We start from the raw sequence: 13806 nt of genomic DNA on the forward strand, positions 1-13806 counted from the left end.
TATAGGTGGTTTTCTTCCTGAATATTAACTAAAATCCGACAGAAAATGTAAACTCAAACACCTTACTGTGATTGACAAAAAGGTCAACAAAAATTGCTACGCAAAAGGCTCAAGATGCTGTATAAATATACCGAGAGAGAGATAGAGAGAGGGAGAGAGAGAGAGAGAGAGAGAGAGAGAGGTGGGGTTAAAGTCCACTCGACACAGACTAGGTCATTTCGGGACTAACATATAGTTCAATTGTATTTCAATAATTCACTTGCGCGTAGGGTCTCTAGCAGTGGGGGCGGTGGAATATGGGAGGGTCCAGAGAACACCCACGAGGCTGGACAGGCGACCCTACTCCTTGTCACATACAACTGGGGAATCAAAACCACGGCCACCCAACCCGCCGTATCGTAAAATAAGCGGAAACAATTACTAATCTTAGACCTAAGTTAAGAATTTACTAAAATAAAGCAACTTATAAAGTTTTAGTTGTTTTAATGAATCAAATACAGCAATAAGAAACTATGTGCAAAGTCTTGTTTTTCTGGATCAAATATTATTATATTTTTATAAACAGTGATTGAAAGTTGAGTAAATTGACGTTTTTGGCCTATATTTAGTTGAAGAATCCGATGGTTTTAATTTGTATAACCACAAAGAACCAAGTATGCACAATCATATGATAACAATATTGAAGGGGATGACGATTTCGATTTTTTTGCTAGGCCTGTCCCCGAGAGTTAAGTTAAGAATTTACCCAAAATTGGTCGCTTTATTTTAACTAAAATATATATAGCTCTTTATAGAACTTTTGTTGTTTTAATGTATTAAATATATCAATAAGAAACTATGTACAATGTTTTGTGATTCTGGATTAAAGATATTTCTCATAAACAGTGATTGAAAGTTGAAAAATTTTAAACTTAAACATACATTATGCAAGAGCTAAATCTATCTATTGCAGGTCTTTCTTTAGGCCTGAAATGTTATCTAAATTATTAATTAGACATTCATTAACCTATACAGACCATAATCAACTCTAGATGGCATCGCTAGCCAGCGATCTTTAGTCGATTATGAGCCGATTTACTGCATAACTTTCCTTCACGATTTAATGATTAAATGGATAATCGAGACTATAATATGCTGTTTATCATACTGACTTTAGTAATGATGATCGAGGCTAGGTGGAAATTTCAGTCGCTTAGTTCTTGGTTCATAGTGGATCAATTTTCAATTTGAATGAAATTTTCAGCTAATTGTCTTTACACTATCTAGGTTTTAACTATTATAGTGCGAACTGCCAACTCGTTACCGAATCTCCCACAATGTATCTTTAAGTCTGAGAATGCTTTCTACCACAGATGGAGCAACATGTGGCATTCTCTTGCACAAAAGCGCGTATGTGGTTCTTCATGAAAAACTTGAGATACACGAGCTGGAAGTAGAGACAAGTAAACATGCAATTTTAGGCTCTACATTTTAACATAACCTACCTCTCAACTCTTGTAGCCTCAAAATCATGAATATTCACCAAAACCTGGCAGAAAATGTATTTTCAAACCCTTTTCTTCGATTCCACACCAAAAACTCAAAAATGGCCATACAAAAGGGGGAAAAAGTGAGAGTCGAAAGACTGAAAATAGCTTTGACCCTTGTTTCGTGGGTGACGGCGTAGGAATATTTGTGAGCTATGTCCATTCGTCGCGTAGTGATATTGTTTTGTACCATCAGCGCTAATAAAACAATATCTTAGTTTTGCCGACTTCAAGCCTTATCCAGCACAAAAAACACAGAAGAACCTTGTTTCCTTTAAATATATGATCACATATTTTTCAGTTTCATTCCACCAAGACCCGACGTCACACCAGAACTGTTTCCATGTCTACCAAATTTGAGACCACCACCTATTCCAGCAAGATTCCTACCCGAAATAGCCAATCGGCTGCTTTTCTGCACACCAGCACCGTTACATCATGTGTTTTGTTTTACTCATCAAGACCTCGACTTCGTTCTGTACGGGAAATCCCCTTGTGACGTCGGTGGTCAACAGATTCAGAGAGTTCACGCGCTAAGTGGAATACGTGTAGGTGATATAAGTCAAGGTAAGATAACCTGTATGTCTAATCTTTGAGAAAAAAAGGGTTACCGCCCTTTTCTATATAATTGTTAGGCAAATCTAGAAAGTAGTTTTACAGAGAAGGGTAAAAAATATTGTAGACTTCTAGAGACACGTATAGGAATTTATAGATGGAACGGTGATGGCCCTCCTCGTTTGGTGGAAGCTGCAGGGGTACATGAGATTTGGACATTCATGTTGTGTTTCTAACTGATTACTAAAAAGGCGATTGCCCGACAATTAGACTTTGCAATCTAGGATAGTCATGTTCATTCCATGATAGTCAAGTTCATTCCATGATAATTACCTAGATTGTAAGCCATGACCCATGCTGTGCGTTTCATTGCCCCCAGTTAATATGATAATAACCTAGTTTGTAAACCATGACCAACACTGTGTGTTTAGTTGCCCCTAGTACATATCATGATAGTTAGCTGGCTTGTAAACCATGACCAACAATGTATGTTTAGTTGCCCTTAGTTCATATGACGATAGTTAGCTGGCTTGTAAACCATGACTAACGACGTGTATTTAATTTCCACCAACAGGAATCTGATCATATCCGTTTTAAGTTAAAGGAATATTCAATGAACAATAGTGGAGATATTCGGTCATTAGAACTCCCTGCCGTGGTGAATCAAGAGGTAAAATGCTGCTCAAATTTGTGAACTGGGCGCTACTCTTACAATCATCTCAGCGACGACCGTTATATCCAATTCAAATTTGTTCATTAATAATTTTTATAACAACTGATTAACCCTTGTGCGGATATTAAAGGGTATTTCGGGACCCCAGGACCATATCCATAACATTTGTGGTGAACCGGTTCATAATTTTATACATTGTCAGCTACTTAATGTCGGGTATAATGCTGCAAATAGAACGGAAGTGAGGAAGCGGTAACATTCACCATTTGACAAGAAACTAAAAGTATTACATTATCGGAAACAAGGGGTCTTGTGGACTCCCTCCCCTCTCCTTTAAACATTTTGCTGGTTACAAGTGCCTAATCTGTTCTGCGCGCAGTGCAGGTTTTGTATTTGGAATCATTCTTACTGATGATATTGTGTTGGTCATTCTAGTAATCTAGATCTGAAAAAAAATCTAGGGAAAGTACCCGCAAAAAGACGATTCAACATGGAAAGGACAATAACGCTATTTGCAGATTTTGTTGGTTTCAAACAACACCTTATAATTCATATCTTCACCGTTAATACCTCAAATATTGTTTTTACTTGATTGATGATTCTTCAGTCTTTGTGTGAAGCTATAGTTTGATCGTATTCGAATAAAATTATGCATACAAAAACCTATTTATGTCTGGGGGTCTTGGATTACCCCTTCTTGCCGCCAATGAATTCGTGTAACGTGTCCGCACATGGGTTAACTGTTCTAACTTTGGTTCTTTATACTTTTTAATTAAAATATAACTGTTGTAAATTGCAGGTTTGGATAAAATGTTGATGCCGTCTAAAGAATTAAATATGTCTACCTGGAGAAATTGTCGATCTAGTCCACCTGTGCACGATCTACCTTCAGGTAAATTACAAACAGTATTTGTGTTCGTGCTAGTAGTAGAGCTTTTAGTATATGGGGGGGGGGGGGTAGCGCATGCGCGCTGTATCATAAGATCTGTCATTGAGTCAACTGGCGTGGTTTCGATTCGCGGTTGTACGTGACAAGGAGTAGGGTCGTCTGTCCAACCTCATGAGTTTTCACCCGGTCCTCCGGTTTCCGCCCACTGATAAAGACCTCTACGAGTAAGCGAATTATTGAAATAAAATTCAACCATAGTCCGTCCTCCGGTTTCCTCCCACTGCTAAAGACCCCTACGAGTAAGCGAATTATTGAAATAAAATTCAACCATAGTCCCGAAGTGACCTAGTTTGTGTCGAGTGGACTTTAAATCCCATCTGTGTGTGTGTGTATGTCTCTCTCTCTCTGTCTCCCTCTCTCTCTCTCTCTGTCTCCCCCCTCTCTCTCTCTCTGTCTCCCCTCTCTCTATCTCTCTGTCTCCCCCTCTCTCTCTGTCTCCCCCCCCCCTCTCTCTCTCTCTCTCTTGTTATATTTTGAGTCCGTGGAGCTCTTGGTATATTTGGTACAGAACAGTTGGTCGTTAAACCACGTTTTCATTTAAAGATACATCATGGGAGATTTTTTTATAGAGAGTTGGCCATTCTTGCTATAACAGTTCAAAAGTAGATGATGAAAGAAGAATATATTGAAAATTTCAGTCAAATTACTTTATTCTGAACATAGTTATCATCGTTGTAATATTTGACTAGAAATGGTAGCGAAATGCGTCTTCACCTTGGCCGATCGTTTGATTGACAGGCGTTAACTCCACCTACATATCTCGATTATCAAGTAAAGTTTTCAATGGCATGCGGAAACGCTCTACAGCGGCCTCGCTAAATACACTCTATCATTTAGCCTCGATCTAACTGACGTATTTTCATCAGGTTGCCCCATATTTGATTTAATCAATTAATGAAATCCTATTTAAATCCGAGCTGTAGCCGAGCCATCCGGGGGTCTACAGAGTTGATTTTGGGCTTGTTGTTTAAATAAAGATCTAATTTATAATTTCTATATCATCTGAAGCCTAAATTAAGACTTGCAATAATCAGATTTAGCTCTTGCATAATGTATGATTAATTTACATGTTAGTATCAAAATAACCTATATATTCCTACTACTATATTTCAGGTTTGGTACTGTCACAAACTAATATTGGTGGTATTGTACATTTTGGTATATTTTGTAAGAAATCTGTGATAGTTAAAGGGACTAAGTTCGGGCCTTTTAAAGGAAAGGTCGTTAACACGAGCGAGATTAAAACATTCGACGATAACACACACATGTGGGAGGTAGGTAAATTGAATTAAATGAAATGTGTTTAACGTCCTATTGTTGTGCTCTGACTGGGCTAATGAAGAAGGGTATACGCTACACAGTGTGCTATGAGGGAAATTGTGCCCGGACAGGGCCGTTACGGCCTGCTCTGATGTCGAATTCCAACTGCCCCATTGTCAAGGAAATATGTAGACGAACCTCCTTCTAATGTCAAGGAAATATTGTTACCATAGTATTAGAGTTTGTCATTTCATAACGAAACCACCATCTTCATTTTCAATATTTAATATATTTAAATAAATGATAACCGGGTTTGTTTTATATTTCCGCTCAAACTGAGAAATTGAATTATTCAATCCAAGATATATTTGGATCAATTAAAAATTGTCATTTTGCTTTTTAGATTTTTAATGATGGTAAATTAAGTCACTTTATTGATGGTAGAGGTTCTACCGGAAGTTGGATGTCCTATTTAAACTGTGCACGTCATATTAATGAACAGAACGTGCATGCTGTACAGGAAGGAGATGAGGTGTATTACTACACGTCACGTGATGTAAATCCGGGCTGTGAACTGTTAGTGTGGTATGGGGAAGGATACATGCACTTTATGGGAATTCCCCTAACTCTCCCAAGCACGGAAGGAAACAATGGCATGCCGTCAATCCCGACAGTAGAAAGTAAGATTCTTTTTTTTAAAATAATTATTAGACCTTAATATGGCCATAGTATTCTAAACTGTATTACGATTATTATACCCTAATATGGTTATAGTATTGTAAACTATATTATAATTATTAGGCCCAAATATGGCTATAGTATTCTATTATAATTATTAGGTTCTAATATGGCTATAGTATTCTAAACTCTATTATATTTATTAGGCCCTAATATGGCTATAGTATTCTAAACTATATTATAATTATTAGGCCCAAATATGGCTATAGTATTCTATTATAATTATTAGGTCCTACTATGGCTATAGTATTCTAAGGTCAACAACTATATTATAATTATTATGTCCTGATATGGCTATAGTATTTTAAACTATATTATAATTTTTAGATCCGAATGTGGCTATAGTATTCTAAAGTCAAAAACGATATTATAATTATTATGTCCTAATATGGCCATAGTATTTTAAACTATATTATAATTATTAGACCCTAATACGGCTATAGTATTCTAAAGTCAAAAACTATATTATAATTATTATGTCCTAATATGGCCATAGTATTTTAAACTATATTATAATTTTTAGACCCTAATATGGCCATAGTATTTTAAACCATATTATAATTATTTGAACTTAATATGGCTATAGTATTCTAAAGTCTATCATAATTATTAAACCGTAATTATTAGGCCCTAGCATGGCAATAGTGTTCTAAACTCCGAGATCATTCTCATATATACAATATTCGGACATGGATCAGGAAGTATCATTCACCATATTTGATGGACAATAAAGACGAATTAACCCGTGGATAAGGGTAGACCCTTTTGAAAGAATTTTACACGATTGTATTGTGGGTGATTACTGCAGAAAAAAATCTCAAGGGCTGGTCTTTCTCTCTTCAAGACGAGAAAGATGCTGTGAAGATCAGTAAAATAATTAAACACGTCGATAAAACCCAGCGCAATTATTCGTCTTGTTTATTTATTGGGTCTTAAGTTCGAGAGGGTTTTCACCAATCATATCCTTTGAGACTCGTAAGGATGATAGAACTATCAGGAGGTCCAATTAGATTCGTTCTATCTTATTAACTAGGAATCAGTAATAGTTTATTGTCTGCTACTGTCTTCATCTATCCTCTTTTATGGCCGCTTTACGACTTTTTGTGACCTGGTTAATCGAGGCGGGATGATCGTCATGATTTGACGTCATTGATGTCGAATGTCGTCTGCGCGTTATTCTCATTCCTCGCTAATCTAGCTCTACGACTTCTGGTCGCTCACGAGATTAGAAAAGGCGGTAAATACGACAGCCATGATGACTTCCGTTCCCAGGGGGAGAATAAGAAACGGTTTAAGATTCTACATGTTGTTCGGCTATGTTGTAAACATTGGTTAGAACAATAAAACACGGATTCTATTTCTTGCTTTAGGAATCTTGTTAACTTCTGATTTTGAATCTTCTCAGGAATATTAAACAGATGCAATGAACAGGGAACATAAACACTAATCCAAGAGAATGCGCGCCATGACTGTTGAAAGTTTCAATTCTAGGGTTTGTATTCTATTAGACCCCTTTTGTTTCTGATCTCTTAAAAAAATCGCAGTATAAAAATCTGTAGAATAAATTAAAGCATCTCCATTTTCACCCGTGGCAGTATAAAAATTTGAAAATCAAAATAAAAAGTCGCCTTCTGAAAAATTGAATCAAGGCTCCCAAAGGGTTTTTAAAATATATATGGGTGATCCGCCACTTCGAAGAAATGTGAAAATATTGTAGCCAATAAAAGCAGCCATGCCTATTTTTAGGATGTCCGGACAAAATATACCTCCGCACACGCAAGTCTAAAAATAGAATACTACTAGACCTATATCTTAGTTGTATTATATAGGAGGCAGACCACCATTAATTTCCCCATTGACTTCAATGTTAATTCTGGCCTCTTTGCCCACCTCCAACTTTTCCCCAAATTTTCGTTGGGCTGAATGCTTTTCACTACAGACAGAGGAACAAATGGTCATGTCTTTGCACTAAAATTTGTACGAGGTTGACCACCAAAATTTTGAGATACACAAACTTGAAGAAGCATACTAAAAACATGTAACTAGTTGCCGTACATATCGCCGTAGCTAACCTGATAACCGTCTTATCCTTCCGCCTCAAAATCATGAATATTTACCAAAACCTGGCAGAAAATGTTAATTCATACCCTTTTCGTCTATTCTAGACCAAAAAATCAACACAAATGGGCATGCAAAGGGGGAGAAAAGAGAGAGAGAGAGAATTGCTATAAATAGACGAACTACAATTCGTGGGTACCGAGATGATGAAATTTAATGGTGGTCTGCCTCCTATATAGGAAATATAGTTTTTAGGGCAAGTTTACTTCCGAGGACGAACAATCGAAAAGCTTGTGTTGATGTCGGCAATGTTTATATTTTAGATAGTGAGGGATATCAGTGTTAATGTTTGATAGGACTATAGCAGTGTTTATTAAAGATACATTATGTAAGATTTAGATAAAGAACTAGCCATTCTTGCTATAATAGTTCGAAAGTAGATGATGTAAAAGGAATAATTTGAAAATTTCATTCAAATTACTCTATCGCAAGCGAAGATATTAGCCTTTGAAGGTTTGACAGACGTGTGCAATAATCGAAGCTAACTCTCGGTCCTCCATATTTGATTAAATCAAAGTATCGCTGAACCATTCTAATCTTTTTAATATCGGAGAAATCTGATGCCATCGAGAGTTGATTATGGCCTGGATAAGTTAATTAATGTCTAATTAATAATTTATATAACATTTCAGGCCTAAAGAAAGACCTGCAATAGGCAGATTTAGCTCTTGCATAATGCATGTTTAAGCTATGTTTATATTTTAGATAGTGAAGGATATCAGTGTGAACGATGTGGCAAAGTTTTCGCTTATCAATATTACAGAGATAAACATCTTAAATATACTAAATGTGTTGACCAGGGAGACAGGAAGTTCCCATGTCATCTCTGTGCCAGGTAAATATAGAAAAATACTCAATTCTTAAAGATACATTATGTAAAATTTAGATAAAGAACTAGCCATTTTTGCTATAATAGTTCGAAAATAGATAATGTAAAATGAATAATTTAAAAATTTCATTCAAATTACTCTATTGCGAGCGAAGATATTAGCCTTTGAAGGTTTGACATAACGTATGCAATAATTTCAACCAACGTACTGGTTGTTCGAAGCTAAGTCTCGCTTCTCCATTTTTAGATTAAATCAAAATATGGCTGAACTGTTCTGATCTATTTAATATCGGAGAAATCCGATGCCATCGAGAGTTGATTACGACCTGGATCAGTTTATTAATGTCTAGTTAATAATTTAGAAAACATTTTAGACCCGAATAAAAAACTGCAGTAGGCAGATGTAGCTCTTGCATAATGTATGTTTAAATGGATTTGGGATGAACCGACAGAAAGCTGATTGTTTTGGGTTTTTTTTTACATGCATTGCCTTTTCAATTTTCACTGAAATGTTATTATTTGTTTTCCAGATCGTTTGAGAAAAGAGATCGTTTGAGAATTCATGTGTTACACGTGCATGAGAAGCATCGTCCACATAAATGCAGTGTCTGTGCTAAAAGTTTTAGCCAGTCATCAAGTTTGAATAAACATATGCGGGTAAGTAGTAATAAAATAACAAAACTTTGTTTTTTATTATTATTATTTTATGTTCGGTGTGTGTGTGTGTGTGGGGTGGGGGGGGGTGGGGGGATGACCGAATGGTAAGCACATGCGGGCTGTATTATAAGATCTGTCATTGAGTCAACTGCCGTGGTTTCGATCCCCCGGTTGTACGTGACAAGGAATAGGGTCGACTCTGAGTGAGTAAAGAGAACTGATTAGGTAAAGATCTGTCATTGAGTCAACTGGCGTGGTTTCGACCCCCCGGTTGTACGTGACAAGGAATAGGGTTGACTCTGAGTGAGTAAAGAGAACTGATTAGGTAAAGATCTGACATTGAGTCAACTGGCGTGGTTTCGATCCCCCGGTTGTACGTGACAAGGAATAGGGTCGACTCTGAATGAGTAAAGTAAACTGATTAGGTAAAGGCCACTTATACACTAATTAGCCCCAATCATTTCGGCCAGATTGGAATATCCACGTAGACTTACCCCCACCCTTTATCATATTCTGTTTATTCACGATATGTATAATTAATGTTTGTCTTGTTGTCTATTTTTAGGTACGATATGTATAATTAATGTTTGTCTTGTTGTCTATCTTTAGGTACATAGTGGTGAGCGACCCTATAAATGTGTATATTGTAGTAAATCATTTACTGCATCAAGTATACTTAGAACACATATCAGACAACATTCTGGTGAACGACCATTTAAGGTAAATACCATCTTCCTAATGTTATGGTTTACCGTGTTGATCTGATACTTTGATACATATCAGACAACATTCTGGTGAACGACCATTTAAGGTAAATACTATCTTCTTACTGTTTTGGTTTACCGTGTTGATCTGATACCTTGATACATATCAGACAACATTCTGATTAACAACTATTAAGGTAAATACCATCTTCTTAATGTTATGATTGACCGTGTTGCGGTGATACCTTGAGTCATTTAGTCGAGTCGTGACCCGATTCACAAAGTACACGCCAGACTTACGTACCACTTCATTGACTGCTTGCGTAGATACCCTAACGTAATCATCGTACAATGGCTCATCTTCACTTTCTCCTTGGTCAGTCTGATTAAATTTCTTTTAATTAGATCTATGTTTCATTTCGTTTAGTTTTTTGTGGACTTTGGATAGCGTCAAGGGGAGCATGCGCGATGTTGTGTCTCTGACGTTAGTAATGCGATTAACTAATAAGCATCGATGTTTCAAGTGGCTGTTCGGAAATATAACATTTGCTTTGTTATGTTTTCTATCGCTGAGAATGTCTACCCAGAGTTCCGTGAGGCACAGGACAAGAATTCGACTCAACAGTTCATTTGATTGGCCAATCCCTCTCATCACACAGAACGCGGGTTTTTGGACACCCTTCCAGATGCTGGTGTAGTGAAGACAAGTACAACAGAATTTGAATTATATAAACGAATAGAAATAGGTTCTTTATGGTATCTAGTAATTGGGATATAATGAAATAACACACTATTTGTGAATAACAATTACTATGGTTTATTTCACTGCGACTAATAGGATCCGTGACTTAATCAGATCAGGGATGGATCCAGGGGGGGGGGGGTCGAGGGCCCCCCACCCCTGCTCAGCTACATATATTTTTTTTAAAACAACCCTTTTTATGAGAAAAGTTTCACGGTCCTGTGCTGTATGCTCAGATGGTGGGATAGGACGGGCATTCAAAGCGCGAGTTAATCATATAGACATAGTACGTGATACCACAATTAACGCTTTGCATCAATGAAATTGAATCACAGTGTGATCCTATTAATAGCATCATGTCATCATATTAATTCATAACAAAAAATTGCCGTCAAACGGAGTGTTGGATTTCTCTCTTTAAAATGTTCAGTATATATACGTATATACGCCAAAATGACGATAGAGACCCCCCCTCCCCCCAAATAAAAAAAAAGAAGAGATACATTGTCTCAGGAACCTGGCAAACCCCTCCTGCAAGAATTCCTGGACCCGCCCCTGTCAGATTGCCTTGGTCAGTTACAGTTAGCTGTCCTTAGTAACAGCAAGGGTTTATTCTTTTATAGCATTGGAATAATGGCTATTTAACGCGGCATTGGAATAATGATTGGCTTCAGATCGGGTTTTTTTTTTAAAAAACATAAACAATATTACAAACGATATTATCGTGAAGAATGTCAAGTTGGGTCGGAAATATATAAACAACGCTTCTTCGGATTTTTTTTTCAGTGCAAATTCTGTGGAAAGGCGTTCGCTTCACATGCAGCACATGACAGTCACGTGAGGAGAACACACACACGTGATAAAGTTTTTCCGTGCAAAATTTGTCAACAGGAGTTCACATGTCAACTTGACCTTAAAATACACCAGAGATGTCACGTGGGTAAGTATCAGTTTAGGCATATGAAGTCATAAATTTTGTATATTTATATAAGAGATAGCTGGAAGATATGTTAGAAATAACCCAACACGCTATTAACTTGATTTGAGATCATCCAGACGTACACTGTGCATCTGTACGACCAAAGGAGATTAACGTCTGATCAGCACAATAATTCTGTTACTGAGAAGAATTTTGCCTGGACAGCAGCGTTTCATCATCAGATTCCAACTGGCAAGGGTTCTACACGGGTGGGTCTGGGTCCGTAACTAGGCAGCAGTTTCTAGTTAACCCCACGGCGCTACTCCGGACAAATGGAACCTGACTTGAAAACTCAAACGATTGTAACAATACAGATAACAGAACATCGGCCAAATAAATGACAATAGGAATCGATTAGAAGGAATCCAAGTCTGTCTAACTGTAAGGAAAATTTTTGTTATACCTTCCAACAAAAGGTAAACTGGATACTAACATCTGATACCTGACTTGAACAATCCAACAATTCTTCTCCACCCACGCCAGGATTCGAACCTGGTACATTGTAATCGAGAGTCCGGCGTCTACGATTTTTCTAAGATGTGGACAGATTCTAAAGCCTTTTGTGTTTGTAAATAAATAAATAAAATAAAATAAAATAAAATAAAATAAAATAAAATAAAATAAAATAAAATAAATAAATGAATTAAATGAATTAAATGAATTAAATTAAATTAAATTATTAAATTAAATTAAAAAAATAAAATAAAAAATAAAATAAAATAAAAAATATGAAAATAAAATAAAATAAAAAAAAATATATGAAAATAAAATAAAATAAATAAAAATATAAAAATAAAATAAAATAAAATAAATGTTGTTTTTTTTTTGTTTTTATTTTAGACCAATCAGCTGTTGCGCCATGGCTAGGATTAACCGGAAGTTCCAGCATGCCATCCACGTCATAGACCAACGGCAACAACCAATAGCAAAATATAACCAAAAACGGACCATGTTAACATGACTATGGCATTCCAATTTACTCCGTGGCAAGGAGTAGGGTCGCCTGTCCAACCTCGTGGGTTTTCTCCGGGTCCTCCGGTTTCCTCCCACTGCTAAAGACCCCTACGCGCAAGCGAATTATTGAAATAAAATTAAACCATATGTTAGTCCCGAAATGACCTAGTTTGTGTCGAGTGGACGTTAAACCCCATTTCTCTCTCTCTCTCTCTCTCTCTCTCGCTCTCTCTCTCTCTCTCTCCAATTTACTCACGCGTAAAACGTTTGTCATACAATTGCAGTCTGAAGCATCCCCAGAGTGATATTATTATGTTCTTAAACGAAGTGAACTCGAGTTTAACGTCCAACATTTCTGAACCAACCGGGCCAATGAAAAGGGGCATACCCCATGCAGTGTGTTTACTCTTTGTCGACTACCTTTTCCAAAGGGGTCTTTTACTTCGGTGTTTCGTCCCATATGAAAGACTAGGCTCTGTTCCTCCCCAGGCCCCACTGACAGTGGGGAACCTTGCTGCAAATACCCGAGGAAGGTTCTCGGCGAACACTGGGAATGAAACCCGGCATCTGTTGGTCTAGTGAGTCAGCGTCTAACCCGCTGAGCCACATTTGTTCTCATTCTTAAACGAAATACGTTATTGGCATAGCACATTTTAATCCGCGTAACACGAATTAACGGTCAAAAACCTACACGAATTACCTTTATATTACACCCATATCATTGATACAGCTATAATAATATCGCTATACGTTTGACATTATTCTATTTTGGTCAATGTTTTAATAGCCTCTTGGTAATATTATAGAAAACATGGGGTTCGACAATGGAAATCAAGAAATGCCCCAAAAAAACCATCTCTCTCTCTCTCGCCCCTCTCTCTCTCTCTCTTCCTCTCATAGTAAAGTTATGATATTATAATAAAACATGTCGAGAATATAAATATTATACTCCCTCTCCCCCCCTCCCTCTCTCTCTCTCTGTCTGATATAATATTATAATAGAACAGGTCGAGTATATAAATATTATTATTAATGTAATTTGTTAAGAATGTAAATATTGTTATAAGTGTATATTGTTATCGTATATAACTATTTATTTGTTTTATTGTGCAAATAAATGTT

The 13806-nt window shown here is 36.7% G+C and overlaps 1 protein-coding gene across 1 annotated transcript; it reads left to right on the forward strand.

The window, feature by feature from the left end:
- Positions 1 to 2056: 2056 nt before the first annotated feature.
- On the forward strand, positions 2057 to 11723 carry LOC126824216 (PR domain zinc finger protein 14-like; the record flags this gene model as incomplete). Its single annotated transcript, XM_050553400.1, has 8 exons — positions 2057 to 2093; positions 3554 to 3646; positions 4817 to 4977; positions 5367 to 5643; positions 8525 to 8654; positions 9179 to 9305; positions 9915 to 10025; positions 11538 to 11723. Coding segments are annotated over 8 exons (1122 nt in total), but the record flags the coding sequence as incomplete, so codon positions are not given.
- Positions 11724 to 13806: the final 2083 nt, after the last annotated feature.

This window comes from Patella vulgata, chromosome 6 (assembly GCF_932274485.2).
Source record: "Patella vulgata chromosome 6, xgPatVulg1.2, whole genome shotgun sequence".
NCBI lineage: Eukaryota > Metazoa > Mollusca > Gastropoda > Patellidae > Patella > Patella vulgata.